The 26,182-nt window shown below is 39.6% G+C and overlaps 2 protein-coding genes and 1 long non-coding RNA gene across 13 annotated transcripts in view; 2 read left to right on the top strand and 1 right to left on the bottom strand.

Moving 5' to 3' along the window:
* The window catches only part of LOC125887559 (general transcription factor II-I repeat domain-containing protein 2-like), a 476,753-nt gene that overhangs the window by 394,237 nt on the left and 56,334 nt on the right, over window positions 1-26,182 (bottom strand). The window lies entirely within an intron of this gene.
* ndrg4 (NDRG family member 4) overlaps window positions 1,282-26,182 on the top strand; it is a 151,170-nt gene continuing 126,269 nt past the window's right edge. Inside the window, exons 1-2 of one of the 8 annotated variants that reach the window (XM_049574473.1) lie at window positions 1,282-1,487; window positions 4,627-4,700. In XM_049574473.1, the coding sequence (XP_049430430.1) occupies window positions 4,627-4,700 (74 nt within the window). In that variant the 5' untranslated portion in view covers window positions 1,282-1,487. Of the gene's footprint in view, window positions 1,488-3,825; window positions 3,882-4,626; window positions 4,701-26,182 lie in introns of all 8 variants that reach the window. The other 7 variants (XM_049574472.1, XM_049574476.1, XM_049574479.1 and 4 more) reach the window with 7 other exon arrangements.
* Window positions 9,660-17,542, top strand: LOC125887584 (uncharacterized). 2 transcript variants are annotated; one of them, XR_007449179.1, is made up of 3 exons: window positions 9,660-12,311; window positions 12,548-13,167; window positions 15,553-17,542. It is a non-coding gene; the product is annotated as an uncharacterized LOC125887584 (long non-coding RNA). The 2 variants fall into 2 exon arrangements; XR_007449178.1 differs by having other exon boundaries at window positions 9,660-13,167; window positions 15,553-15,714; window positions 16,193-17,542.

Raw genomic sequence — 26,182 nt, 5'->3', positions numbered from 1 at the left:
ACATCTATTGCACGTCTGTCCGTCCTGGAAGAGGGATCCCTCCTCAGTTGCTCTTCCTGAGGTTTCTACCGTTTTTTTTCCCCCGTTAAAGGGGTTTTTTTGGGGGAGTTTTTCCTTATCCGCTGTGAGGGTCTTAAGGACAGAGGGATGTCGTATGCTGTAAAGCCCTGTGAGGCAAATTGTGATTTGTGATATTGGGCTTTATAAATAAAATTGATTGATTGATTGATTGAATGACATGCTAGTTAGCATCATTGCAGGGAGTCTGTGGGAATTTCTCTCTCTCTTTCAAAAATTCAAACAAATCATTTTTCCACATAATGATTGTTATGAAACATGTGTAATGTATGTAATCTAGTGGTGGTGATACAGAACTGTAGGTAATTTTGGTCAGTGTTCAATGGTGAAAAACTAGCGTCCTAGAACTGCAGTCTTGAAACTGCGGTGCTGAAAGTGCAGCCTCCTTTACTGCCGGAATGTAATATAGGTTTGTGGACTGGCGTGTAGGTATGGTGGGCGAGTCATGTAGCTAGAGGGCAGGTAACATAGCCGCTTCAGCTGCAGCTATACCTATTGGAAGTTGTGCAAATAACTCAGGCAAGCCATCATAGGGGCTAGGAATAAGGTGGATAAACTTGCCATATTATATTTTTTTTGTCATGTGTCACTGAAGTCAGTGATCTGTCAGGGTCACGTTGATGAGGGTTATCTGTGATCAGTGTTTCCATCATTTCATGCCCCAGTTGCACAAACATGGTCAGTTCTTTTGACAGTAGCTTTGACCAGAAAACAAATCTCTTCTGGTTCCCTGCAGGCTGTTGTGTTGGTCTGCCTGTGCGTGTGTGTGTGGGTGTGAGGATGTCTGCGAGCTGATATGGAGTCATTTCTTGTCAGAACTGGATATTCAGAAGAGGCTATTTTTTCAGATTTAAATTAGTGAATTCCCTTTTGTCGGTGTGCTCTAAAAAGCATGAGTAATTTAAAATCTCACATTTGTCAACTCAGAGCTGCAGTGCCCTGCTTTCAAGATGAACACACACACACACACACACACACACACACACAAGACAAACATCCACGAACATATACACACATCTCTCTTCCAGCCAGGCTGAATTCTTGTCCTTTTTCTTCCTGTCTCTTCTTCTCTACTTGCTCCCTTTCTTCTAATTGTTGTCAAGCTTTTTCTTACGTCTTCTCCCTTTGTCACTTCTATCCTCGCCTCACTTTTCTGTGCTGTGATCTTCAGTGTGCTGCATCATTGGTGAAGCCACGTGCTCTCTGTTTATCATCAGCAAGGGGAGGGAGAGAGTGAGAGAGGAAGACTGCGTCTCTCTCATTTTGTTTAGTGCACCCACAGACACACACGCTCAGCAACATACACTATTCCAATCCTTGGCAGCCTGAGGGACGCACACACGGACACAGAGAGCAAAAAACAGCTAACCAGATTGTACCAACAGGAAAAGATCTGAACTACACCAAAGGTACAGTAGAGCTTTTTCAGTGTGGAGCATGCTTTTGTAAGATGGTATCTGTGAAGCAATCATCCTGAAGTGTTTCTGTACCCAAATTGAGGCTCTACAAAGCTTTGTGAAGCTGAATAATTTGACTGTGTGAAAGTCGGATTGAAGCCACTGTGCACTGTAGCTGTTATGTGTTAAAGGACAACAGGAGGAGGATGGTAAAATGAGGACAAGAGTTTTGGCACGATGTATGTGAAATAGCTAATGGCTACTGCTGCTGAGTCTTTGTGCTCTGTACTTTACATCACCCCCCTCCCCACCACACACACACACACACACACACACACACACACACACACCTCCCATCGCCAGCCTCTGCATTGGAGTGAATAGCATGTTGACAGGTTGAATTTATTGTCCCCGCATGAGACAAAGTGTGCCATTTGCACCACAGCAGTGCCCATCTACACAACAAAAAAATATGAATGTGTTTGAGCTTAAAGGCATTGTATAATACTTTTATCTACAGTGAAATGATAAAGTTGTGTTGATGTGTTGAAGTTGCTGCTTCTAGAACAAGTCTTCGCACTTTCAGTAAACACAACAGACTGAAGTGTCAAGAGGCAAAGAACTGCAGAGAGCAGTGCGTGCCAAAGAAAATGTTTAGTTTGCTGCAGACTGAATTGAGTGAATGATGAACCTACAGTAGTCATAAAAGTTGATTAAATTTGGTGCAGGCTTGTTTTAGCCGTGCCCCGATTTTGCCCTGCATTTGCTGAGTGCTGCTGGCAACACCTGAAGACTGAGGCTGTAATGCATGATGGCATAATGGTAAAAATAAAGCAGTTATGTGTAAATGGAAAAGTAAATTTCAAGAGTTTCAAGACTCACAAATATATTTTTTGAAAGGACCTGGTTGGGTCAGACCATGACTAGACTATTATCACAAAGATTAGTATGTAGTAAAGTAAATCTTTTATTGTATCCCACTTAAAACCTTTGTAATAACAACTGAGTCAATGTCCCATTTTTCTTTGGTCCTCTTACTAAATTTCTCTGTAGGATCCAGAACTCCTTATTGTTTCTTTGCAGGAAGTGTTTTCACATTCTGTTTTAAAGCCACAAAACTCAATGGCTGTTTTCTTCCCACTAGCTACTGTCTTCCCTTTGGGAGCGGGTCTGTTTCTCAGCTCAAGGTTTATAAATAGATTTACAAAGAGCAAAACACTCCTGCTTCATGAGCTACACCTCATCACTGTTCCACTTAGCCAATATTTGGAGAAAGGATTTTCAATTTTTGTATAGCAGCAGCTCACTATTAAGCACAATATTCCACAAGTATGAGTGTGCAAGTCAAAGTCAATTAAAATCAGTTTTTGCTTTTACATGCATATATATATATATATATATATATGGTCTTCAGTGACAGTGCCTGTTATATTATTAAAACAACAACTCAACTCCATTGATGAGAATAACATACAGGGTAGACCATTAAAGTTACAGAACTACTCGTGCTGTCAGTTTTCACAAGGCCTCCAGGAAGTGCACCAGGCCCTGAAGCCAGTTTTTGTGGTGGCCAAACAATGGTACTACAATTTCGAGGGTCTGTCACGAGATGCCCTTCAACCCAAAAATACTTTTTCCCATTTATTTACACGAGGCAAGAGACATCTGTAAATCAGTGGGAACATTTTTTCTTTGAGTGTCACAACCCCTGTGAAATGATTTGTTTCACTAGCAGGATTTGATCCATTCAATCCAATAACATTTGGAAAGTCTAGAAAGAGCTACAAGATTAAATCTTTTGATACCCAAGTTAGTGGAAAGCTATAAGTGGATTTTAGCTGTTCAGCTGGCGTAAGTTAGCTGCTCAGTTGCACTTGGCAGAGCTCAGCCGCTGTAAGTTTCTGGTACGTTTGCTCTTTGGGCTGCACAGTGTGGAAGTAGTGCTGATAATTCCATAGGTTCTTTAACAATGGAACCAGTACGATGCTAACTTCGGCGTTCTACAGAAAAACGTCATCCCTGGGGCACTCTATGGAATACAAGCTAAACAACATGACTGGTTTTCCTGGCTGTTAAAAGTTGTTAAGAGACAGCAGTCACTAACAGTTGATAACCAATGGTATGTAGGCTGGGATATTTCAATTTTCAGTTTGACTTTAAGGGTAAAGAGGCAAATAGGCCAAGTGAGTTTTTTGAGTGCTTTTAATGATTCATAGAGTTGCTGATTAATACACCTACTTGTGAGTCACTGATGTCGAAGTTCCTAAGGTTTCCTTTCACAAAAGCCTTGGTGTGTTTTGTCTGTTTTTCTTGTTATTTCTGTTTGGACTACTCTTCTTCCTCCTTGGAGTCCTCAAAGCATCCCCCCGCACACCCTTCCACCCACTGGCATTTTCAACAATGAAGGTTTGCACTGCAAGCGAGCCACTGGAAGAGCAGTGTTGTTATTAGCATGTTTTGCATGCTGAAATATTTCATCTTTGCTAGATGTTTCTGTTGGATCTCTGCTCTGATTAGTTAGTTTCCTCATGCCTACTGGGAACAGTGACTACAGTATTAATGTCTGTACAGTCTGTGTTGTTGCACTTCTTTCTGGACACTTGTAGAGGCTGATAACACCCAGTTAATGCAGCTTTGTTATTTGTGCAGCCATCTTGCAGATAATTTCTCATAACACTCTGTTTGGAGTGTGCCTCTAAAAGCTTTTGTTTGGAGAGCCATGTAGACCTTACACGTCGCCCTACCCCTCTATCCCAACAACACTTAGGGTGGCCTAATCAGAGGGTTAAGGGTAAAGTGGTGGGAGAAAGGGTGTATTAGGAATGGGGCTTAGAGAACTCACACTGGATTTGTTAATGATTATAATATCTAATAACTTCAAATAGCGTCAATCGCTTGATAACAAAACAGTTGTCCTCTATTAATTGTTAACTTAAATATTTCTCTCCCTTGTCTTTATGAACGTTTCTACAGGATCCTATTAATCTCTTTCTCCTATAGGCTACCTAATGATACCTTCTGTCTGCCCTATGTAGTTTAATGCAGAGTCTCTTCTTATATTTCTGTGAATCTTATTACTGCCTTTGCACCTGCAATGCACCAACACCAGTACAGTAGATCTTGTCTCTTGTATTTTTATACCCACTGCTAGATGGGGCCTGGATTGTTTTGGAACTTCCCTCCCAAGGCTGGCTGCACGGTTCCACAGAGCCTCCTGCAGACCATGTACGTAGGATCATGAAGCCTACCTACATAACGTACCATACCGTGCCACACAGTTCTTTCCTTTATCCAGCCTGTGTGGGTTTATCTATGGCATTTCCGTCCATCCGTTCCATTCTGTCAGTCAGTCAGTCCAGTTTTTCACTTATTCATTCTGCACCAGCAGGCAAAAAAGAGCCCACAGGTCCAATGAGAATTCATCATCTACAGTAGTTTTTAAACACACATGCAAGGGGACGAGTAGTCCAACTGTCATCTGACAAATATATATTTAGAAATCATTTTTAAACCATAACATATGGGACTGATACTGGGAATTAGGCTGGGAGTAAAGCCAGACTCTGAAACTTAAAATTCCCCAAACAACATTTGGTGCCAGCCTATTCCAGGTGACACACTGTGTCAGTGAGATTACTCCAGCATGAGTAGATTGCTCGTCCCTTTCAGCCTTGAGTGTTTTGATTTACACCACAAAGCTTTGCCAAACCTCTTGACCTTATTGTCTCACATTCAGTTTCAGTTCAATTCACATTTTGAATTTAAAAGTTACAGTTAAAAATAATCAGTAGCACTTCTGTTTAATGTTGTGTCACTATGCTAATACCAGTTTCAAAGTACAAAAAAAGTACAGAAAAAAGGCAAAAACTGTATTATACCATGTCAACATTTTGCTTTTTTCCTCTCAAAAATCAGACTTTTAAAGGCTTTTTGTGATTACATTAAAAGCCAATTCCTGTCAATCACATCAGGCTAAGAGAAAAACAAAACAAGACCCCTTACCCAATTTTATTATGTAAAATGCTAATTTTACACAATCACATACTTGTATGTGCTTGCTACAAATGATAACTTATTTGAGCCTTAAACTCAAAAAAGAGTAGTTTGATAAAAGTTGAAAAAGTAGTTTTGGGACATATGACAACCTGTGATCACAGGACCAAAGTCCCATATTTGATGTAACGAAAACTGAGCCATCTCCATGATAACTGCACCAACTTCATCCACTGATATGACATGCTGTTGAAAGCTCTGAAAACTCATATGGGGACTTACGCTGTCAATTTTTTCAGGGAGTTTTGTTCAAAATATTCCCATTACATAAGCACTCTTACTGCTTATGTTGGTAATAGCCCACAGGTTCTCATTCCAAGGAACACATGACACATGTCAAATGCAGGAGAGACAACCCAGTGTCTCTTTAACAGCTAATAGCTATCAGGCCATACTTTTGAGAAAAAATCAACCAGGGCCCGTATTCACAAAGATTCTCAGAGTCCTCTCAGAGAGCTCCTAACTTAGCCTAAAAATTCCTAGCAAGGAATCTTAGCTTAAGAGTGATTCAGGAAGTTTCTGAGAGCAACTCTGAGCAAGGAGGGGACAGAAACTTTTATCTTAGTGAGGTGTGGTTGACCCCATTGCTAGGTATGACGCAGTCTTCTAAAAGCTGTGATTGGTTGTTACAAAAAGGAAAAAAGAAAAAAAAAAGTAATGAATGGACAGTGAAATCAACCGATCATAGAACTTAGACTGTAGGCTATTAAGAAATGTGTAATCGTGAAAATAATTTTATGTCATGATGATGAAACTCAGCAAAATTAAATTAATTGTTACACAGCTTCAAAATGTTTGAACGTACCTTATTCACATGCCGATTATTATATTGATTTGCTTATTGTTATGTTTACTCGCCATGCTGGTATTTTTACTACTTAATTTATTTGATATTAATGGTGGACACAGACTTAGCTGTCAGCAATTACTGTGATTGCTGGCCTCCTTGTAAAAAGCGGTTTGATATGGCAGAATGACCAAAACAACAAACGAAATGGAGAAAAAAGAACGAGAAAGCCGAACTGGACAGAAGAGTAGTGTCTGCTGTTGGCACAGCTCGTGGAGGAGAACAACGGAGTTTTAAGAGGGAAATTCAGTCCTGGGATCACAGCACAAGGGAAGAGGTAGACTTGGGAGCGCATTGCCCAACAAATCAATGCGTCGTTCCATCTCCTTTCACGCACAAGCGATGAGTGTGAGAAGCGCTGGTATGTGCTGCAATCCAAAGCGGGCGTTATTGCATTACTACGCTGGGTGGGAAAGGTAAGCTCATCCCTGATGAGGTCAACCACAAACATTATCCCTGCACTATCAAGCCAGTAGCATCTTCAATCATTCAGTCATTCAATATACGGAGAATATCTCTCCTTCCTCTCTGTCTTTCCGCCATCTTCTCTGTTCCTCCTCCCTCCTCTTAACAGTTTTTCACCTTAGGAGATCTCTTAAGGCCTAAGATGCTTTGTGAATAACTTTTATCTTACCAAGGGAAAATTCTAAGAAAAATCTTAGAATTCGAGGAATTCTAAGATTTTTCTTAGAATGACGTCACTAAGAGCTACTTTTAGTCTTAGGATTCTTTGTGAATATGGGCCCTGGTCTCACTTCGAAGTTGTCTAATACCAGCGTTTGGACAGTGACTTCCACCATAAGACACTGATGAAAAAGCTGTTATTTCATGTCGGCATGATACGCAGCTGTTGCAGTTATTCTGTAACAGCGCACTGCGGCATCAGGGGGAAACATGGTGGGACAACAGTGTAAGTTATGGGGGCAAAAGTCCAAGTAGTGTGGGTGGTAGGGGTGGTGGATGGATCAAACAACCAAAAACTTCCACCCAGGAGGCTGGTGTTCACTTCCCGTAAGATTGCAAAGCCAATCTCTGTTATTTTTTCCTAAACCCAACCATATGCGTGTGTTGCCTAAATATAAGAATATGCATTTGTTATTGAAGGAGAAAAAAAACATCAATTTGCAGTGTTGTACCAGTGTAGTGCATTTATTTTGAAAGAGACTATATGTCAACTGCACATTTCCTGTCAAAAAATATATGTATTTTAAAAACAGGCTGAAGTTGACATGGTGTCCCAGAATGTCAACAACCAACGCACCCAGGCATATCTTGACATGGAAAGTCCATGACTAAATGCTGTCATGTGACGAGGTCAGAGGGAGAATGTGTTGGAAAAAGCACGCCATTATTAGATTATCTTCATATTAAATGTGCTCCCTGTTCAACCATGCTGGTTTGTTTTGGGTTGTTCTTGTACAGATGAGCTTTTGTTAGACTTCAACATCAGACTTAATACCACATGATATATTTTTTCCTTCAGATTTGATACAGGTTTGATGTACCAGTAAATGGATTCCTGTGATCTGCATTTTTGCACTTCAAATCCTCCATAAAATCTGCAGTCACATAAAACTGTATGCTAAAGGGTTGGTAAAACTGAACAAATTTACTGTCATGCTGGAATTGTTCTTTTATAATCTCAGGATATTCATGACAGCAAAGAACAGTTGAAAATGAGTTTGGGACAGTTTACGCATAATTTCTCTTGACACTAGCCTGGGGTCAGATGTCCTTTTTTCCATTTAGTACAAGGTTCAAAAAGGGGCTACACAGATTCAGATGTTTTGTTTTTGCAATTCATCAAGTACATGATAAAATTTGAGAGTCGGATTACCAATAACTATGCAGACACACCCATAATGACATTTAGTGAAAGTTCAGTGCCATGTTACCCTGAGGCCCCCCTGTCCAAGCATTGGCCCTGGAGACAATCCAGTGTCCAGGATATACCAGTGCATTGGACTAAATCTCAACAGCAAAAAATACTTGATACAATTTGATTGGGTGATTAACGTGGTTAATATTACTGTAACCAGAGATAAATTGAGCATAACAGCATGTCCTGTCATCACACATACACATTGTTTTTCAGTGTGTGTGTTATCTCGTAGTTTCACCCATCACCTTTATGAAGCCAGCCTGGATGCTGGCCATCCTCTGTGATTGTCTGAGTCAGTCTGGAAGGTCAGTCTGCATGCTTCACACATCTCTGCATGCGTATTGTTACTGAATGTCAGTGTGTATGCAATATAGTCCATCTTAAACTCAGAAACTGCAATAAAAAGTAGCATGGTGATAATGAATATGTTGGTAAATGCTCCTGAAGAGACAGACTTTTTGTGTTTACATGATCACCACAGAAAAAACACACCCTTCATGATGATAATGTGTTCAGAGCAGAGTGGATGTCATGATGTGTTAGAGTAAAGGGTGAATGCTGCTGCTGACCTACTGGTTATTGAATGTCTGCGCTGTTGGTCACTAATGGAGGATGTCTGTTAAAATGGAGGGTGGCACATCAGGGACAACAGTTTCAGATAATGCATGGGTACATGATTTTGCATTTTGCCTTCAAGATGAGTTGTTTCTGAGTTGAGCTGTTATTCGTAGAAAAACTGCATGCACCTCACTCTCAGCAAAAAAGACAGGCAAAAAGAGATTTGAAATTTAATGAATCCATATTGGTACTGAAACAGAAATGTGATATTTTCTCAATAAGTGACTGTGCATTATAAAGTGGGTTTTCCGTACAGAACAAAAATAGCAGCCTGGCAAGGATCACAATCCATCAAGCTAAAAATAATACATGTGGTGTGTTTTCGTATCACCTCCTAAAATTCCCCAGTGTCTGTGAGGTAGCAACAACCAGAGGAAAACTCAATCTGATGCTAGCAATAGCTACTCTGTCAATAAAATGACACGCAAATGGCATTTTTTTAGAGTAAAAAGTGCAATGAATAGAATCAACTCGGCTAGAAAATAGATCTATTTTTAGTGCCTCAGTCCAGTAAAGCTGAGCAGTAGCACAGTAGTGGTATCCAGCTGTTCAGATAGTTTGGATTTGATTTGCAGAGGTGTTGTGTTTTTTGCCTCTTCCCTGACACAATGGAGATGAAGGGAAAGAAACACAAAACTGTCATCCAGGAGACCAGTGTTTGTGTCCCGTGTGAAACCAAAAGTCAGCACTGAGTAATTTTCATAACATAATGTCGTGTGTATGTGACATATGTTACCTGAGGTAAGACACATTAACAAACATATCAACCCATTCTCAAGCTGTCACATATTGCCCATCTGTCAGTGAACTTTCATGTTTACCTATAACGCTCTAGGTATCCTCCTGCTTCTAATGTTGACATTCCCAGAAGCCACTACCAATGCTGGGACGTCAACAAAAGCACATGGTTAGTTTAGGCAATAAAAGCATGTGGTTAGGTTAAGACAACAAAAGCACATGGTTTAGGCAATAAGAGCATGTGGTTAGGTTAAGACAACAAAAGCACATGGTTAGTTTAGGCAATAAAAGCATGTGGTTAGGTTAAGACAACAAAAGCACATGGTTTAGGCAATAAGAGCATGTGGTTAGGTTAAGACAACAAAAGCACATGGTTAGTTTAGGCAATAAAAGCACATGGTTAGGTTAAGACAACAAAAGCACATGGTGAGGTTTAGGCAACAAAAGCACATGGTTGGGTTTAGGCAATAAAAGCATGTGGATAGGTTTAGGCAATAAAAAGCACGTGGTGAGGTTAGGGCAATAAAAGCATGTGGTTGGGTTAAGACAACAAAAGCACATGGTAAGGTTTAGGAAACAAAAGCACATGGTTGGGTTTAGGCAATAAAAGCATGTGGTTAGTTTTAGGCAAAAAAAAGCATGTGGTTAGTTTTAGGCAAAAAAAAGCATGTGGTGAAGGTTAGGGCAGCAAAAGCATGCAGTTAGGTTTGGGCAACAAAAGCACATGGTTAGTTTAGGCAAAAAAAGCATGTGGTTAGATTAAGACAACAAAAGCACATGGTAAGGTTTAGGCAATAAAAGCATGTGGTTAGGTTTAGGCAATAAAAGCATGTGGTTAGGTTTCGGCAATAAAAGCGTGTGGTTATGTTTAGACAACAAAAGCATGTGGTTAGGTTTAGGCAAAAAAGCATGTGGTGAGGGTTAGGGCAGCAAAAGCACATGGTAAGGTTGAGGCAATAAAAGCACATGGTAAGGTTTAGGCAAAAAAAGCATGTGGTTAGGTTAAGACAACAAAAGCACATGGGAAGGTTTGGGCAATAAAAGCACGTGGTTAGGTTTAGGCAATAAAAGCATGTGGTTAGGTTAAGACAACAAAAGCACATGGGAAGGTTTAGGCAATAAAAGCACGTGGTTAGGTTTAGGCAATAAAAGCATGTGGTTAGGTTTAGGCAGTAAAAACATGTGGTTAGGTTAAGACAACAAAAGCACATGGTTAGTTTAGGCAATAAAAGCATGTGGTGAGGTTGAGGCAGTAAAAACATGTGGTTAGGTTAAGACAACAAAAGCACATGGTTGGGTTTAGGCAATAAAAGCATGTGGTTAGGTTTAGGCAAAAAAAGCATGTGGTGAGGGTTAGGGCAGCAAAAGCATGTGGTTAGGTTAAGACAACAAAAGCACATGGTGAGGTTTAGGCAAAAAAAGCATGTGGTGAGGGTTGGGGCAGAAAAAGCATGTGGTTAGGTTTGGATAACAAAAGCACATAGTTAGTTCAGGCAAAAAAAAGCACGTGGTTAGGTTAAGACAACAAATGCAATTGGTAACGTTTAGGCGATAAAAGCACGTGGTTAGGTTTAGGCAATAAAAGCATGTGGTTAGGTTAAGATAACAAAAGCACATGGTAAGGTTTAGGCGATAAAAGCACATGGTTAGGTTTAGGTAATAAAAGCATGTGGTTAGGTTTAGGCAAAAAAAGCATGTGGTGAGGGTTATGGCAGCAAAAGCATGCGTTTTGGTTTGGGCAACAAAAGCACATGGTTAGTTTAGTCAATAAAAGCATGTAGTTAGCTTAAGACAACAAAGCACATGGTAAGGTTTAGGCAATAAAAGCACATGGTTAGGTTTAGGTAATAAAAGCATGTGGTTACTTTAGGCAAAAAAAAGCATGTGGTGAGGGTTAGGGCAGCAAAAGCATGTGGTTAGGTTAAGACAACAAAAGCACATGGTGAGGTTTAGGCAAAAAAAGCATGTGGTGAGGGTTGGGGCAGAAAAAGCATGTGGTTAGGTTTGGATAACAAAAGCACATAGTTAGTTCAGGCAAAAAAAAGCACGTGGTTAGGTTAAGACAACAAATGCAATTGGTAACGTTTAGGCGATAAAAGCACGTGGTTAGGTTTAGGCAATAAAAGCATGTGGTTAGGTTAAGATAACAAAAGCACATGGTAAGGTTTAGGCGATAAAAGCACATGGTTAGGTTTAGGTAATAAAAGCATGTGGTTAGGTTTAGGCAAAAAAAGCATGTGGTGAGGGTTATGGCAGCAAAAGCATGCGTTTTGGTTTGGGCAACAAAAGCACATGGTTAGTTTAGTCAATAAAAGCATGTAGTTAGCTTAAGACAACAAAGGACATGGCAAGGTTTAGGCAATAAAAGCACATGGTTAGGTTTAGGTAATAAAAGCATGTGGTTACTTTAGGCAAAAAAAGCATGTGGTGAAGGTTAGGGCAGCAAAAGCATGTAGTTAAGTTAGGACAACAAAAGCACATGGTTTAGGCAAAAAAAAGCACGTGGTTAGGTTTAGGCAATAAAAGTATGTGGTGAGGTTAGGGCAATAAAAGCATGTGGTTAGGTTCAGACAACAACAGCACATGGTTAGTTTAGGCAACAACAGCACATGGTTGGGTTTAGGTAATAAAAGCATGTGGTTAGGTTTAGGCTAAAAAGCATGTGGTGAGGGTTAGGGCAGCAAAAGCATGTGTTTAGGTTTGGGCAACAAAAGCACATGGTTAGTTTAGGCAATAAAAGCATGTAGTTAAGTTAGGACAACAAAAGCACATGGTTTAGGCAAAAAAAGCATGTGGTTAGGTTTAGGCAATAAAAGTATGTGGTGAGGTTAGGGCAATAAAAACACGTGGTTAGGTTTGGGCAACAAAAGCACATGGTTAGTTTACGCAATAAAAGCATGTGGTTAGGTTTAGGTAATAAAAGCATGTGGTTAGGTTTGGGCACCAAAAGCACATGGTTAGTTTAGGCAATAAAAGCATGTGGTTAGGTTAAGACAACAAAAGCACATGGTAAGGTTTAGTTAATAAAAGGACATGGTTAGGTTCAGGTGATAAAAGCATGTGGTTAGGTTTAGGAAAAAAAAGCATGTGGTGAGGGTTATAGCAGCAAAAGCATGTGTTTTGGTTTGGGCAACAAAAGCACATGGTTAGTTAAGTCAATAAAAGCATGTGCTTAGGTTAAGACAACAAAAGCACATGGTAAGGTTTAGGCAATAAAAGCATGTGGTTAGTTTTAGGCAATAAAAGCATGTGGTGAGGTTAGGGCAAGAAAAGCATGTGGTTAGGTTAAGACAACAAAAGCACATGCTAAGGTTTAGGCAATAAAAGCATGTGGTTAGTTTTAGGCAATAAAAGCATGTGGTGAGGTTAGGGCAATAAAAACATGTGGTTAGGTTAAGACAACCAAAGCACATGGTAAGGTTTAGGCAATACAAGCATGTGGTTAGTTTTAGGCAATAAAAGCATGTGGTGAGGTTAAGACAACAAAAGCACATGGTTGGGTTTAGGCAATAAAAGCATGTGGTGAGGTTAGGGCAATAAAAGCATGTGGTTAGGTTAAGACAACAAAAGCACATGGGAAGGTTTAGGCAATAAAAGCACGTGGTTAGGTTTAGGCAATAAAAGCATGTGGTTAGGTTTAGGCAGTAAAAACATGTGGTTAGGTTAAGACAACAAAAGCACATGGTTAGTTTAGGCAATAAAAGCATGTGGTGAGGTTGAGGCAGTAAAAACATGTGGTTAGGTTAAGACAACAAAAGCACATGGTTGGGTTTAGGCAATAAAAGCATGTGGTTAGGTTTAGGCAAAAAAAGCATGTGGTGAGGGTTAGGGCAGCAAAAGCATGTGGTTAGGTTAAGACAACAAAAGCACATGGTGAGGTTTAGGCAAAAAAAGCATGTGGTGAGGGTTGGGGCAGAAAAAGCATGTGGTTAGGTTTGGATAACAAAAGCACATAGTTAGTTCAGGCAAAAAAAAGCACGTGGTTAGGTTAAGACAACAAATGCAATTGGTAACGTTTAGGCGATAAAAGCACGTGGTTAGGTTTAGGCAATAAAAGCATGTGGTTAGGTTAAGATAACAAAAGCACATGGTAAGGTTTAGGCGATAAAAGCACATGGTTAGGTTTAGGTAATAAAAGCATGTGGTTAGGTTTAGGCAAAAAAAGCATGTGGTGAGGGTTATGGCAGCAAAAGCATGCGTTTTGGTTTGGGCAACAAAAGCACATGGTTAGTTTAGTCAATAAAAGCATGTAGTTAGCTTAAGACAACAAAGCACATGGTAAGGTTTAGGCAATAAAAGCACATGGTTAGGTTTAGGTAATAAAAGCATGTGGTTACTTTAGGCAAAAAAAAGCATGTGGTGAGGGTTAGGGCAGCAAAAGCATGTGGTTAGGTTAAGACAACAAAAGCACATGGTGAGGTTTAGGCAAAAAAAGCATGTGGTGAGGGTTGGGGCAGAAAAAGCATGTGGTTAGGTTTGGAAAACAAAAGCACATGGTTAGTTCAGGCGAAAAGCACGTGGTTAGGTTAAGACAACAAATGCAATTGGTAAGCGTTTAGGCGATAAAAGCACGTGGTTAGGTTTAGGCAATAAAAGCATGTGGTTAGGTTAAGATAACAAAAGCACATGGTAAGGTTTAGGCGATAAAAGCACATGGTTAGGTTTAGGTAATAAAAGCATGTGGTTAGGTTTAGGCAAAAAAAGCATGTGGTGAGGGTTATGGCAGCAAAAGCATGCGTTTTGGTTTGGGCAACAAAAGCACATGGTTAGTTTAGTCAATAAAAGCATGTAGTTAGCTTAAGACAACAAAGGACATGGCAAGGTTTAGGCAATAAAAGCACATGGTTAGGTTTAGGTAATAAAAGCATGTGGTTACTTTAGGCAAAAAAAGCATGTGGTGAAGGTTAGGGCAGCAAAAGCATGTAGTTAAGTTAGGACAACAAAAGCACATGGTTTAGGCAAAAAAAAGCACGTGGTTAGGTTTAGGCAATAAAAGTATGTGGTGAGGTTAGGGCAATAAAAGCATGTGGTTAGGTTCAGACAACAACAGCACATGGTTAGTTTAGGCAACAACAGCACATGGTTGGGTTTAGGTAATAAAAGCATGTGGTTAGGTTTAGGCTAAAAAGCATGTGGTGAGGGTTAGGGCAGCAAAAGCATGGGGTTATGTTTGGCCAAACAACGCACATGGGTCGATGAGTCAATAAAAGCTTTTAGTTAAGTTAGGACAACACAAGCACATGTTTTAGGCAAAAAAAGTGGTTAGGATTAGGCAATAAAAGTATGTGGTGAGGTTAGGGCAATAAAAACACGTGGTTAGGTTTGGGCAACAAAAGCACATGGTTAGTTTACGCAATAAAAGCATGTGGTTAGGTTTAGGTAATAAAAGCATGTGGTTAGGTTTGGGCACCAAAAGCACATGGTTAGTTTAGGCAATAAAAGCATGTGGTTAGGTTAAGACAACAAAAGCACATGGTAAGGTTTAGTTAATAAAAGGACATGGTTAGGTTCAGGTGATAAAAGCATGTGGTTAGGTTTAGGAAAAAAAAGCATGTGGTGAGGGTTATAGCAGCAAAAGCATGTGTTTTGGTTTGGGCAACAAAAGCACATGGTTAGTTAAGTCAATAAAAGCATGTGCTTAGGTTAAGACAACAAAAGCACATGGTAAGGTTTAGGCAATAAAAGCATGTGGTTAGTTTTAGGCAATAAAAGCATGTGGTGAGGTTAGGGCAAGAAAAGCATGTGGTTAGGTTAAGACAACAAAAGCACATGCTAAGGTTTAGGCAATAAAAGCATGTGGTTAGTTTTAGGCAATAAAAGCATGTGGTGAGGTTAGGGCAATAAAAACATGTGGTTAGGTTAAGACAACCAAAGCACATGGTAAGGTTTAGGCAATACAAGCATGTGGTTAGTTTTAGGCAATAAAAGCATGTGGTGAGGTTAAGACAACAAAAGCACATGGTTGGGTTTAGGCAATAAAAGCATGTGGTGAGGTTAGGGCAATAAAAGCATGTGGTTAGGTTAAGACAACAAAAGCACATGGTTGGGTTTAGGCAATAAAAGCATGTGGTGAGGTTAGGGCAATAAAAGCATGTGGTTAGGTTCCGTCAAAAAAAGTATGTGGTTAGGGTTAGGGCAGAAAAGCATGTGGTTAGGTTTTGGCAACAAAAGCACATGGTTAGTTTAGGCAATAAAAGCATGTAGTTAGGTTTGGGCAAATGCCAATGGTTGATTTAGGCAATAAAAACATGTGGTTAGATTTGGGCAATGAAAACACATGGTTACTTTAGGTAATAAAAGCATGTGGTTAGGTTAAGACAACAAAAGCACATGGTTAATTTAGGCAACAAAAGCACATGGTTGGGTTTAGGCAATAAAAGCATGTGGTTAGGTTTAGGCAAAAAAAAGTATGTGGTGAGGTTAGGGCAATAAAAGCATGTGGTTAGTTTAGGTAGTAAAAGCATGTGGTTAGGTTAAGACAACAAAAGCACATGGTAAGGTTTAGGCAATACAAGCATGTGGTTAGTTTTAAGCAATAAAAGCATGTGGTGAGGTTAGGCAATAAAAGCATGTGGTTAGGTTAAGACAACAAAAGCACATGGTTGGGTTTAGGCAATAAAAGCATGTGGTGAGGTTAGGGCAATAAAAGCATGTGGTTAGGTTAAGACAACAAAAACACATGGCTGGGTTTAGGCAATAAAAGCATGTGGTTAGGTTCCGTCAAAAAAAGTATGTGGTGAGGGTTAGGGCAGAAAAGCATGTGGTTAGGTTTTGGCAACAAAAGCACATGGTTAGTTTAGGCAATAAAAGCATGTAGTTAGGTTTGGGCAACAAAAGCAAATGGTTAATTTAGGCAATAAAAACATGTGGTTAGGTTTGGGCAATGAAAACACATGGTTACTTTAGGTAATAAAAGCATGTGGTTAGGTTAAGACAACAAAAGCACATGGTTAATTTAGGCAACAAAAGCACATGGTTGGGTTTAGGCAATAAAAGCATGTGGTTAGGTTTAGGCAAAAAAAAGTATGTGGTGAGGTTAGGGCAATAAAAGCATGTGGTTAGTTTAGGCAGTAAAAGCATGTGGTTAGGTTAAGACAACAAAAGCACATGGGTGGGTTTAGGCAATAAAAGCATATGGTTGGGTTTAGGCAAAAAAGCATGTAGTGAGGTTAGGGCAACAAAAGCACATGGTTGGGTTTTGGCATCAAAAGTACATTCTTAGGTTTCCACAACAAAAGCACGTGCTTAGGTTTAGAAAAAATATCATGGTTTGGCCTTACATTCACACGGGGTGAACACCAGGCTTCCCGGGGTTTGCTGGACGCATCCACCATCTGTTTCTATTAGTGGCATAAGGTAGTTACAATGGGCCCCAGTGCACGCTATTATGAGGGGCCCTATTATGCCCTAGTTACAAGTTATGAAATACACACACAGACACACACACACACACACACACACACACACACACACACACACAGAGAGTTTTAGGGTGTATATATATTTTAGCAACAGTGTGTCTTACTGCCGCTTTAACGTTACATCCACTTGCACATACTTGATGTTGGACACATTAACATACATATTAACATACATATACATATACACACAGTAATCATCATTACATATCTGTACAAGACAAATCTACAAAAGAAAATAGGAAATTATTAGTTTAACTTGATAGTTTTTTATTGGTAAATTATAGTTTCTTAAATAGTTTATGGAGAATAAGTTTATAATTTGTTATAGATTGACACTGTTTTACAAAACCAGAAAACCATGAAGGAGATGGATTTGCCTTATTTAGGGCATGTATGGAAAATAGCACCATTTTTGTTCAAATGTGAGTTCTCTGAACACGGGCGTATTTCCAGGTGGCAGTCGGGCCCCTCCACCCCAAGTGCAACTGCACTGCCTGCACTGTCTATATTTACGCCCCTGGTCCCTATCGCTTTGTAGGGACTTTCCAGCTCCTAAAGTTACATTGTTACCGTCCATTCCAATGGGCATAACTTTTCTAGGATATACTATTATTTTAAATAGTAATGAAATATATAATACAAAATATGTGTGGAATGTGCTCGAAAGTGTCACTTTATTCAGTGATATGAGTTAACAGTTCATGAAAAATAAACACACTCATGCTGTACGTGGAAAATAGTCTGTTAAGACCATTTATTGTCATTTATACTATTTCTGCATTCCAATTCTCTGTCCAATGTAATGGACAGAACAAATAACACATAAATAAAGTATCCTAATCAATCCACCATAACAGCATTTGTTTTTGTGTGTTTGGAACATAATTGGGAATTGATTAAGCCAAACTACAATCTTTCTCACACTTAACCAGGTGCTTTTCTTGCCTCAACGCAACAATCTAGTTTTGGTGCAACAGCAACTGTTTCACAATGCTAACCATGTGTTTTAAACTGTGAACATTAATGGTCATATACAAGTTATTCTGTTGTCCATCCGTAGGAACATTAATTTAGGAAACACTTCTGTGGGTGGTATAAGAGGGTAGCAACATACGCCCCATGTGGTTGCATGGGTTGGAGGACTTGTTGAATGAGAAGTATCTCCTTTGGCTTGATACCTCTATGTAGTTAAGTTTTAAAAAAGTATGTCAGTATGTCTTTATGTAATTTTGGTTAAGAGACCCTTTAATTTCTCTTTCTTCCTTTCTTTCTTTCTTTCTTTTTCATTTCATTATATCTCCTTTTATTTTTTATAGGATATCGCCAAATTCGCTCACTGGGGAATGATATCCCTTTATCCCTCTACATGATTTGGCTTTACACCTCCAGTCCCAGTCAAAAATAACATACCCAGCCACTGCTGTTGGGGTTCTGGGTTATGACCTGTTTTCAGTGGACATTGTAATGAAGTCATGTGTCTGTGAAGAAAGCAACTGCAGATTGCTCAGGAAACCATTCAGCATGCTGCACTGAGCTTTGCTTGTTGACATCTGGCTCTCCATTTGGTTCAGGAAGGAGTTCGGCAAACACTCCCTTATCCCCTCAGCATACTGCTGGTAGCCACACACTGTCTGCCCGTCTGCTCTGCTGGCATCGCCCCTGCAGCCCCATGGGCAGACCATAGAAACACATCCACTAGGATGGTCATTTGGTTGCATTATGCAGTGCGGCTGGTGAACGATTCAACTGTGCCATTCAGCTTGAGCCAAATAAATATATGTCATGATGTGTCAGTGTTGGTTAATACGGCTTGTGCCTGTATTAACCAACCACCAACCATAGCTGCAGATACCAGTGCCTCTCTGAAAAGTTCAGTTTTTATCAGAGTTTTTAACTAGATAAAAACTGAACTTTTCAGAGAGGCACTGGTATCTGCAGCTATGGTTGGAGCTGCAGATACCAGTGCCTCTCTGAAAAGTTCAGTTTTTATCAGAGTTTTTAACTAGAAGCCATTGATGTGGCTGCACCAAAAATTTGGAGCACTCTGGACTCTCCTTAATGGAAACAACTGAAAAAGATGCTGGTGCACACATAAAACTGCTAAAAGGCCAATCCTAAGGCCATGAGATGTCCTTGTTTGCATGATTCTGTTTAAATTGATCTAAAAAAGAACCATAATTGCTATAACATTCATTCCTTTTGCAGCAGAGAGCTTCTATCTTCCCCATCATCGAGTCATGACCTTACATTACCTTACCTTATGTGCCCTGCAAACGCGGTAGGATGCTGTGATGACGCTGGGATATTCCTGTATACCCCTTGTTGTTGAAGGAAAAAAAACCTCAATTTGCTGTGTTTTACCAACACAATGCACTTATTTTAAAAGAGACTATATTCAAACTGTACATTTCCTGTAAAAACAGAAGTGAATTTTGAAAACAGATAATGCGTGTAACAGACTGAAGTTGATGTGGCGTCCCAGGAAGTCAACAAACAATGCACCCAGGGTAGCTTGCACATGATATCTAGACGTGGATAGTCCATGACCAAACGCTGATATGTGACAAGGTTGGAGTGAGAATGTGTTTTGCAGAAGGGGAGTGTCATGTTAAAACAGGAAAGGGTCTTTCCTAAACTGCTGACACAGAATTGAAAAGACATTTTTGTCTAAATTATATTATGTAACATTCAGGCGAATTACATTCAGTGGTCTCATTAACAGCATTGCCACTCCAATCTGGTGGAAACGTGAGCTGGTTCACTAGATAGCACCAAGGTTCCAGGACTGAACAGACCCAGTTCAAGAGTCAGAGGTAATTTGGCGTAAAGGGGTAATAATGACCATTGTTTGCTGTATGGTAAAGTTAATTATGACATGAATTAGAGATGTGGTAACAGTATGATATTACAATTTAGGTCAGGGGTTTACACTATGGTGGAGATAACATTTACAGAGGAGGTGGCTATAAGCATTGTCTTGGCTTTTATTTTGCAAGTACACAGGATTGCACAGGCAAGTATTAGTACAAGTTGTCTTATCAAACTTTACTCACTGCCTATAAAAAAGTCCAAACTGTGAACATATCCCTGTGTGGAGCATGGTGATGATTAAATGTGTGCTCTGATTTTCCTAATCCAAAAACAAACCAAAAAAAAAGTGAAAATGACCACCTGAGTACCACTGGCCTCTTCTCCATGGTCCCATTAAGGTGGAATTAATGAGGCAAATAAATATATGCAAACCCAGACATCAGTGGGCTTCTCTTTAATCACACCTGCTCGCTCACACCTCAGGCAGTGCCAGCTCTTCATCCCACTAACACATTCCTTCAAGCTGGGAACATATTTTAGGTTATACATCAGAGCAGGATTTCGTTAAATTATGCATGAAATTATTCTTGACATTAAAGTTGACATCATTGGTGGTGCTTATAAAGTATCCAGGCACTCAACTCAATATCTAACTAACTTATTTTTTTACATTGAGTTGTTTTTAAATGTGCTTTATAAATAAATTTGAGTTGAATTGAGTACATTGTATTTTCACTCCTAGATTAATACAAAACAGTGAGGGTTGTAACTGAAATCTATATCACAATATTTTTTACAGCATCCAAATTTATCACAAATGTTAATGTATGCAAAATAACAAAAAGTATATTCCATCAGAATGACGCTCATTGCAATTAACTGTGCCTCACTATCATGTATTTCATATAATATAAAAATATGTTAAATAAAAACCTGAAAGGTCCAGTGTGTGGGATTTAGGGGGCAGAAATTAAATATAACATAATCAGGATATTTAGTAATCGGACAGAAGAGGTAAGCACAGATTAGCAGCTGCTAGAATGCCAAACAGCTCTCTTTTTTTTTAACCAGTTTACAGTTCCAGGTCCATTTGGTCCTCATGTCCTGTAAAATGAGAAGTTTGGGACCCAGCTGCCATGTTGGACACAGTCGAGCCGAAACAAAATACCACATTTTACAGCTAAGTATATGTCTCTGAAAACTTCAGGTAGATATAGGCAATGCAGTAACAGAACTTTGATTAATATTTTATCAGCGCTGCCTAGTTTGACTGCAGCAAAAAAAAAAAAAAAAAAAATTACGAAGCAGCCGCCTCTCTCAAGTTTTATCACGCCTCCAGCTCTCTTTACAAAACTCTGACGTCATATATTAAAACACTATTTTCCTGATGGCTTTCTGTTATATGTAACTGCAGTTGCGTTATTATGCTGACGTGGTGGCACTATTGTAATCAGCACAGTGTACTGGGAAAGAAAAGAGCCTTCTGATTTAGACCTAGAGCCTAGAGCCAAACCATGATGTTTAGTTTCTAAACCTAACCATGTGTTTTGTTGATGTCCTGGTGGTTGTGGCATCTCAGAACATCAACAAAAGAACAGGAGGATACTTTTAGTGAATAATATGTAGACGTGAAAGTCCACTGACAAAGTGGCGATATGGGACAGCTTGGGATGAGAACATGTTGGATGTTCAGTATTTCAGTATTCTTGGTCATGCCCTCAGAAAATCCAGGAAATACAGAGCCACACACAGTGAGTGGCTCATAAGTGATAAATTAGAGGGATTACATTTGTATGAATTTTGTAGACATTGGAAAAATCCTGCATGGTATACACTGAAGGACTTCTCATCCATGATGGATGAGAAAAAAAATACATAATTAGGGCCCAAGCACTAATCGGTGCCTTTTTGGGAGGCTTAACATACTCAAAAAGTCATGAAACTTTGCACATATACCACATCTGCCGAAAAATTTGATATTTTAAGGGTCTCGTGCTCCGGTGCAAAAAAATGCCTCAGAATCAAAATTTCAATGACGCAGCCCCCAAAGCTGATTTGCAACAGGAAATGTCATGTCTTAGACTTTAATGTACATCTCCTACAAGGTTGACCAGATCGACCTCAATCTTAGTGAAAAAATCCATAAGTCCTTGATGATGCTATATTGTGGAAACTGATTTTTTTTTTCGAAGGGCGTGGCCATAGCCTGGAGGCGAATTTCAATGTTTCGCCATGATGACAAACGTTGTTTTAATTTGACTCCACAGGCATACTGTTACCGTCTTTCCAAAACTGCACAGATATGATAACAGTTCAGCCTTGAACACATTTACAGAGGAATTTTGAATCACCTTCATAGCGCCGCCTGTTGGCTACAGAAAATTACTATTTCATTCTTTGATGTCCCTCTTCTAGCAGGTTAATCAGACTCACCTCAAATTTGCGGATAAAAAGTCCTAAGAGGCAAGGCAAGGCAAGGCAATTTTATTTATATAGCACCATTCATACACAAGGCAATTCAATGTGCTTTACAGGGGACATACGTTAAGATAAAACATTAAAGGAACAATAGATCATTAAAAACAAAAGCTAAAAGCAAGAAAAACAGTGCAGAAAATGCATTTAAAAAGCAAACATAAAGCAAAAGCAACAGCAGACAAATATAAAAACAATAGCTACAGATTATCCTAACAATAAGTTACATATCTAGTTCACTGGTAAGCTGCAGTAAATAGTAATGTTTTAAGCCCTGATTTAAATGAGTTGACACTTTCAGCTGACCTCAGATATTCTGGAAGTTTGTTCCACAGGTGGGGAGCATAGAATCTAAAGGCTGCTTCACCTTGTCTGGTTTTGATCCTGGGAACACTGAGTAAACCTGTTCCAGATGATCTGAGGGGTCTGGGTGCTTCATAACGTACAAGTATATCAGAGATGTATTTAGGCCCGAGACCATTTAGTGCTTTATAGACAAGTAACAAGATTTTAAAGTCTATCCTTTGACACACAGGAAGCCAGTGCAGTGACTTAAGCACTGGTGTAATGTGCTCCACTCTCTTGGTGTTGGTGAGGACTCTGGCAGCAGCGTTCTGGATGAGCTGCAGTTGTCTGATTGATTTTTTACTCAGGCCTGTGAAGACACCATTACAGTAGTCCAGCCTGCTGAAAATGAAAGCATGAACAAGTTTTTCTGGATCTTGTTTAGACAGAAATTCTTTTATTCTTGCTATGTTTTTAAGGTGGTAGTAGGCTGATTTAGTAATTGTCTTAATGTGACTGTTGAAATTTAAGACCTTGATAATACTCAAAAATGAAGCTCTTGAGTTTTCATCAAATGTTGTCACTGCGGCAAAGCCTTATTTGCCAAAAACTTCTTACATTACATTGCTTGTAATTCTGATTGATGCTCACTTCAGCACGACCCTGATCTAGAAGCCACTCCCATCCTTCATGATGAGCATCTTTCCCTGGGTCCTGCTAACCACTCCTCCTTCGACATCAACTCATCTGTTAGTCTCTCCCATTCCAGATATTGCAATATGAACTCTGCAGTCCGCAACAACAATTACACGCAGATGTCTAGTATCCCAGTGCATTATATGGCAAGGCTGTCCAAAAAATGGTCTGGTATGCATGGGCAGAGGAGGGTCCCATTGGACTTGATTACTGTAAAAACAGTTTCTGACAGTGATTTTTGTAACCCATTTTTAAAAGGCTGCCTGTGGAATCCGAGGTCTATCACCAATCATCAGGGGTTGTTCCTTCAGTTTTTAAATCAGCTATTGTGCAACTCTTACTGAAGAAATCCAGTCTTCACAATGACAATTTTAACAATTTTAGACCTATTTCTAAATTACCCTTTCTTGTTAAGGTATTGGAGAAAGTGGTACATTCGCAACTTTTATCTTTCCTGAATAACTACTCACTTTTCGAGAAATTTCAATCTGGCTTCCATAGTCATCATAGCACTGAGACTGCACTTTTAAAGGCTGTAAATGACATTAGGATGAATTCAGATGCTGGCTACTGTACTGCCCTGGTGTTATTAGATCTCTCTGCTGCATTTGATACTGTCGATCATGACATTTTAATTGGTCGTCTTGAAAATTGGGTAGGGGTGACTGGGACTGCTCTACAATGTTTCAAGTCATACCTCGGTGACAGAACCTTCTCAGTGTCTCGGCAAATGTTTTCTCTAGCTATGCTAACATTACCTGTGGTGTTCCCCAAGGATCGATTCTTGACCCTTTACTTTTTTCACTCTATATGCTACCATTGGGTCAGGTTATTCGCAATTTCAACATCTCTTTCCATTTTTATGCCGATGATTCTCAAATATACCTATCTATAAATCCATCAGACCTCACCTCAGTTAACATACTCACAGCCTGTCTCACAGACATTAAAGCCTGGATGTCCAGCAACTTCCTTATGTTGAACTGAAGTGATGGTGTTTGGACCTAAACCACACAGAGATTCTGTAACCCAGATGTTACTTTCATTAGGATTACAGTGCACTCACGAGGCTAGAAATTTAGGTGTAATCTTTGACTCAGAGCTGAGTTTTTCTAAACATTTTAGCAATATCAGTAAGTCAGCCATCAGTCAAATCAGGAACATCGCCAAAATTAGATCCTTTCTTTCATTCAGTAATGCTCAAACCCTAATCCATACTTTTGTTTCTAGCCACTTAGATTATTGCAAATCTTTATTTACTGGACTGCCATTGAAATCCATCAACCGCCTTCAACTTATTCAAAACACTGCAGCTAGAGTTCTCACAAAAACCTGACGGTATGAGCACATCTCCCCTATTCTGGCCTCATTGCAGTGGTTACCAGTGGTGTTCAGAATTGATTTTAAAATTTTATTGTTTGTTTTTAAGTTACTGAATGGCTTCGCCCCATCTTACATTTCTGATCTCCTTACCCTTTACGCTCTTCCTCGCACTCTCAGGTCTGCTGACCAGCTGTTACTTTTGGTCCCCAGATCCAGACTTGTGACTGAAGATAGCAGGGCATTCGCTGTAAGGGCTCCACACTTGTGGAATGCACTTCCCTTGGGTATCAAACAAGCTACCTCAGTGTCGTCTTTTAAAACTCTGTTGAAAACTCACTTTTATAGGTTGGCTTTTAACTAATGTCTTATCTGACCCATGCTTCTACTGTTTCTTTTATTATTCATTGCCTTATCTCTGTTTATTTTTTGATTGTGTAATACTGGGATGAATTGTGTATTTGTTTTTATATTTGTGAAGCACTCTGTAAACTTGTTTTTTGAAAAGTACTATATAAAAAAAGTTTAAATTATATAAAAAAGGGCATTTTTTATAACGGACAAGGGATGCTTGAAAACTCACCAAATGTGGCATACACATCAGAAGTCCCAAATTCTGTTGTCTGATATATATTATTGTACTTTGATGTGCCAAGATGGCTCAATAGTGACCCCTAGAAAATTTTAGACAAGCTGGTTTCACCTGTATGTATGAAACTCGGCAGGCTTATGTAACACTCAGAGATGTACAAAAAAGCCTCTTAGAGGCATGCGCCAAACCCAACAGGAAGTCCGCCTTTTTGAATTTACTTGTGCCACTTTTGTGCATTTTTGCCCATTTCCAGGGCTAGTAAATTAACAAACTAGTCTGAGAGATTTTATCTGATTGACTTCAAACATTGGTCTGTCCTACTGAAAGACCTTGAAGAAGAAAAGTTATTACAGGCTTGAGTTTTTGTCTAACCGTGTGACCGTTTGTAACTCCAGCATACATGGTCCAATCTTCCCCAAACTTGACAGGATGGATGAGAGTCTCACCCTGATTTCATCTATATGAAAATATTTGGTATTACACATAGCGCCACCTACTGGCAACAGGAAGCATGTCTTTTCAGACACTTATTTTGTGATTTACATAAAATATACATGAAAACATGAGGTAGCATTCATACCTTCTCCAGGTCCCTCTAATGGAAAGAGGAAGTGGTACACAATGTGAAAAAGGTAATTCTAGCACTGTTTGAAGTATATGCTGCAGCTTTCTCCTGCACGCGGTGTCTGACTTTGACGGTTATGAACTGCCGTGGCAGTTGGTGTCTTGCTAGCAGCCCTGAGTTGCGCAGAGGTGCGAGGGCACGTTCATCACTGCTTGTAGCTTTAATTGTAACTGATATTATAGTTTACAGTGTATTGTTCTGTCCTCTGCTCACATCTTGACTGCTGGAAACTAACATTAGCCTTACCCCTGCATAGCTGGCTGCTGTTGTAAGTCCAGCTCTCAGCACAAACTTAACCCTTCAGGGGACGCTACCTTCTCACACCTTAGATCTAATGCCACCAC

The sequence above is a fragment of the Epinephelus fuscoguttatus genome, linkage group LG4, assembly GCF_011397635.1.
Source record: "Epinephelus fuscoguttatus linkage group LG4, E.fuscoguttatus.final_Chr_v1".
NCBI lineage: Eukaryota > Metazoa > Chordata > Actinopteri > Perciformes > Serranidae > Epinephelus > Epinephelus fuscoguttatus.
Note: the sequence above shows the minus strand (reverse complement) of the source record. Positions and strands in the feature narration are given on the sequence as shown.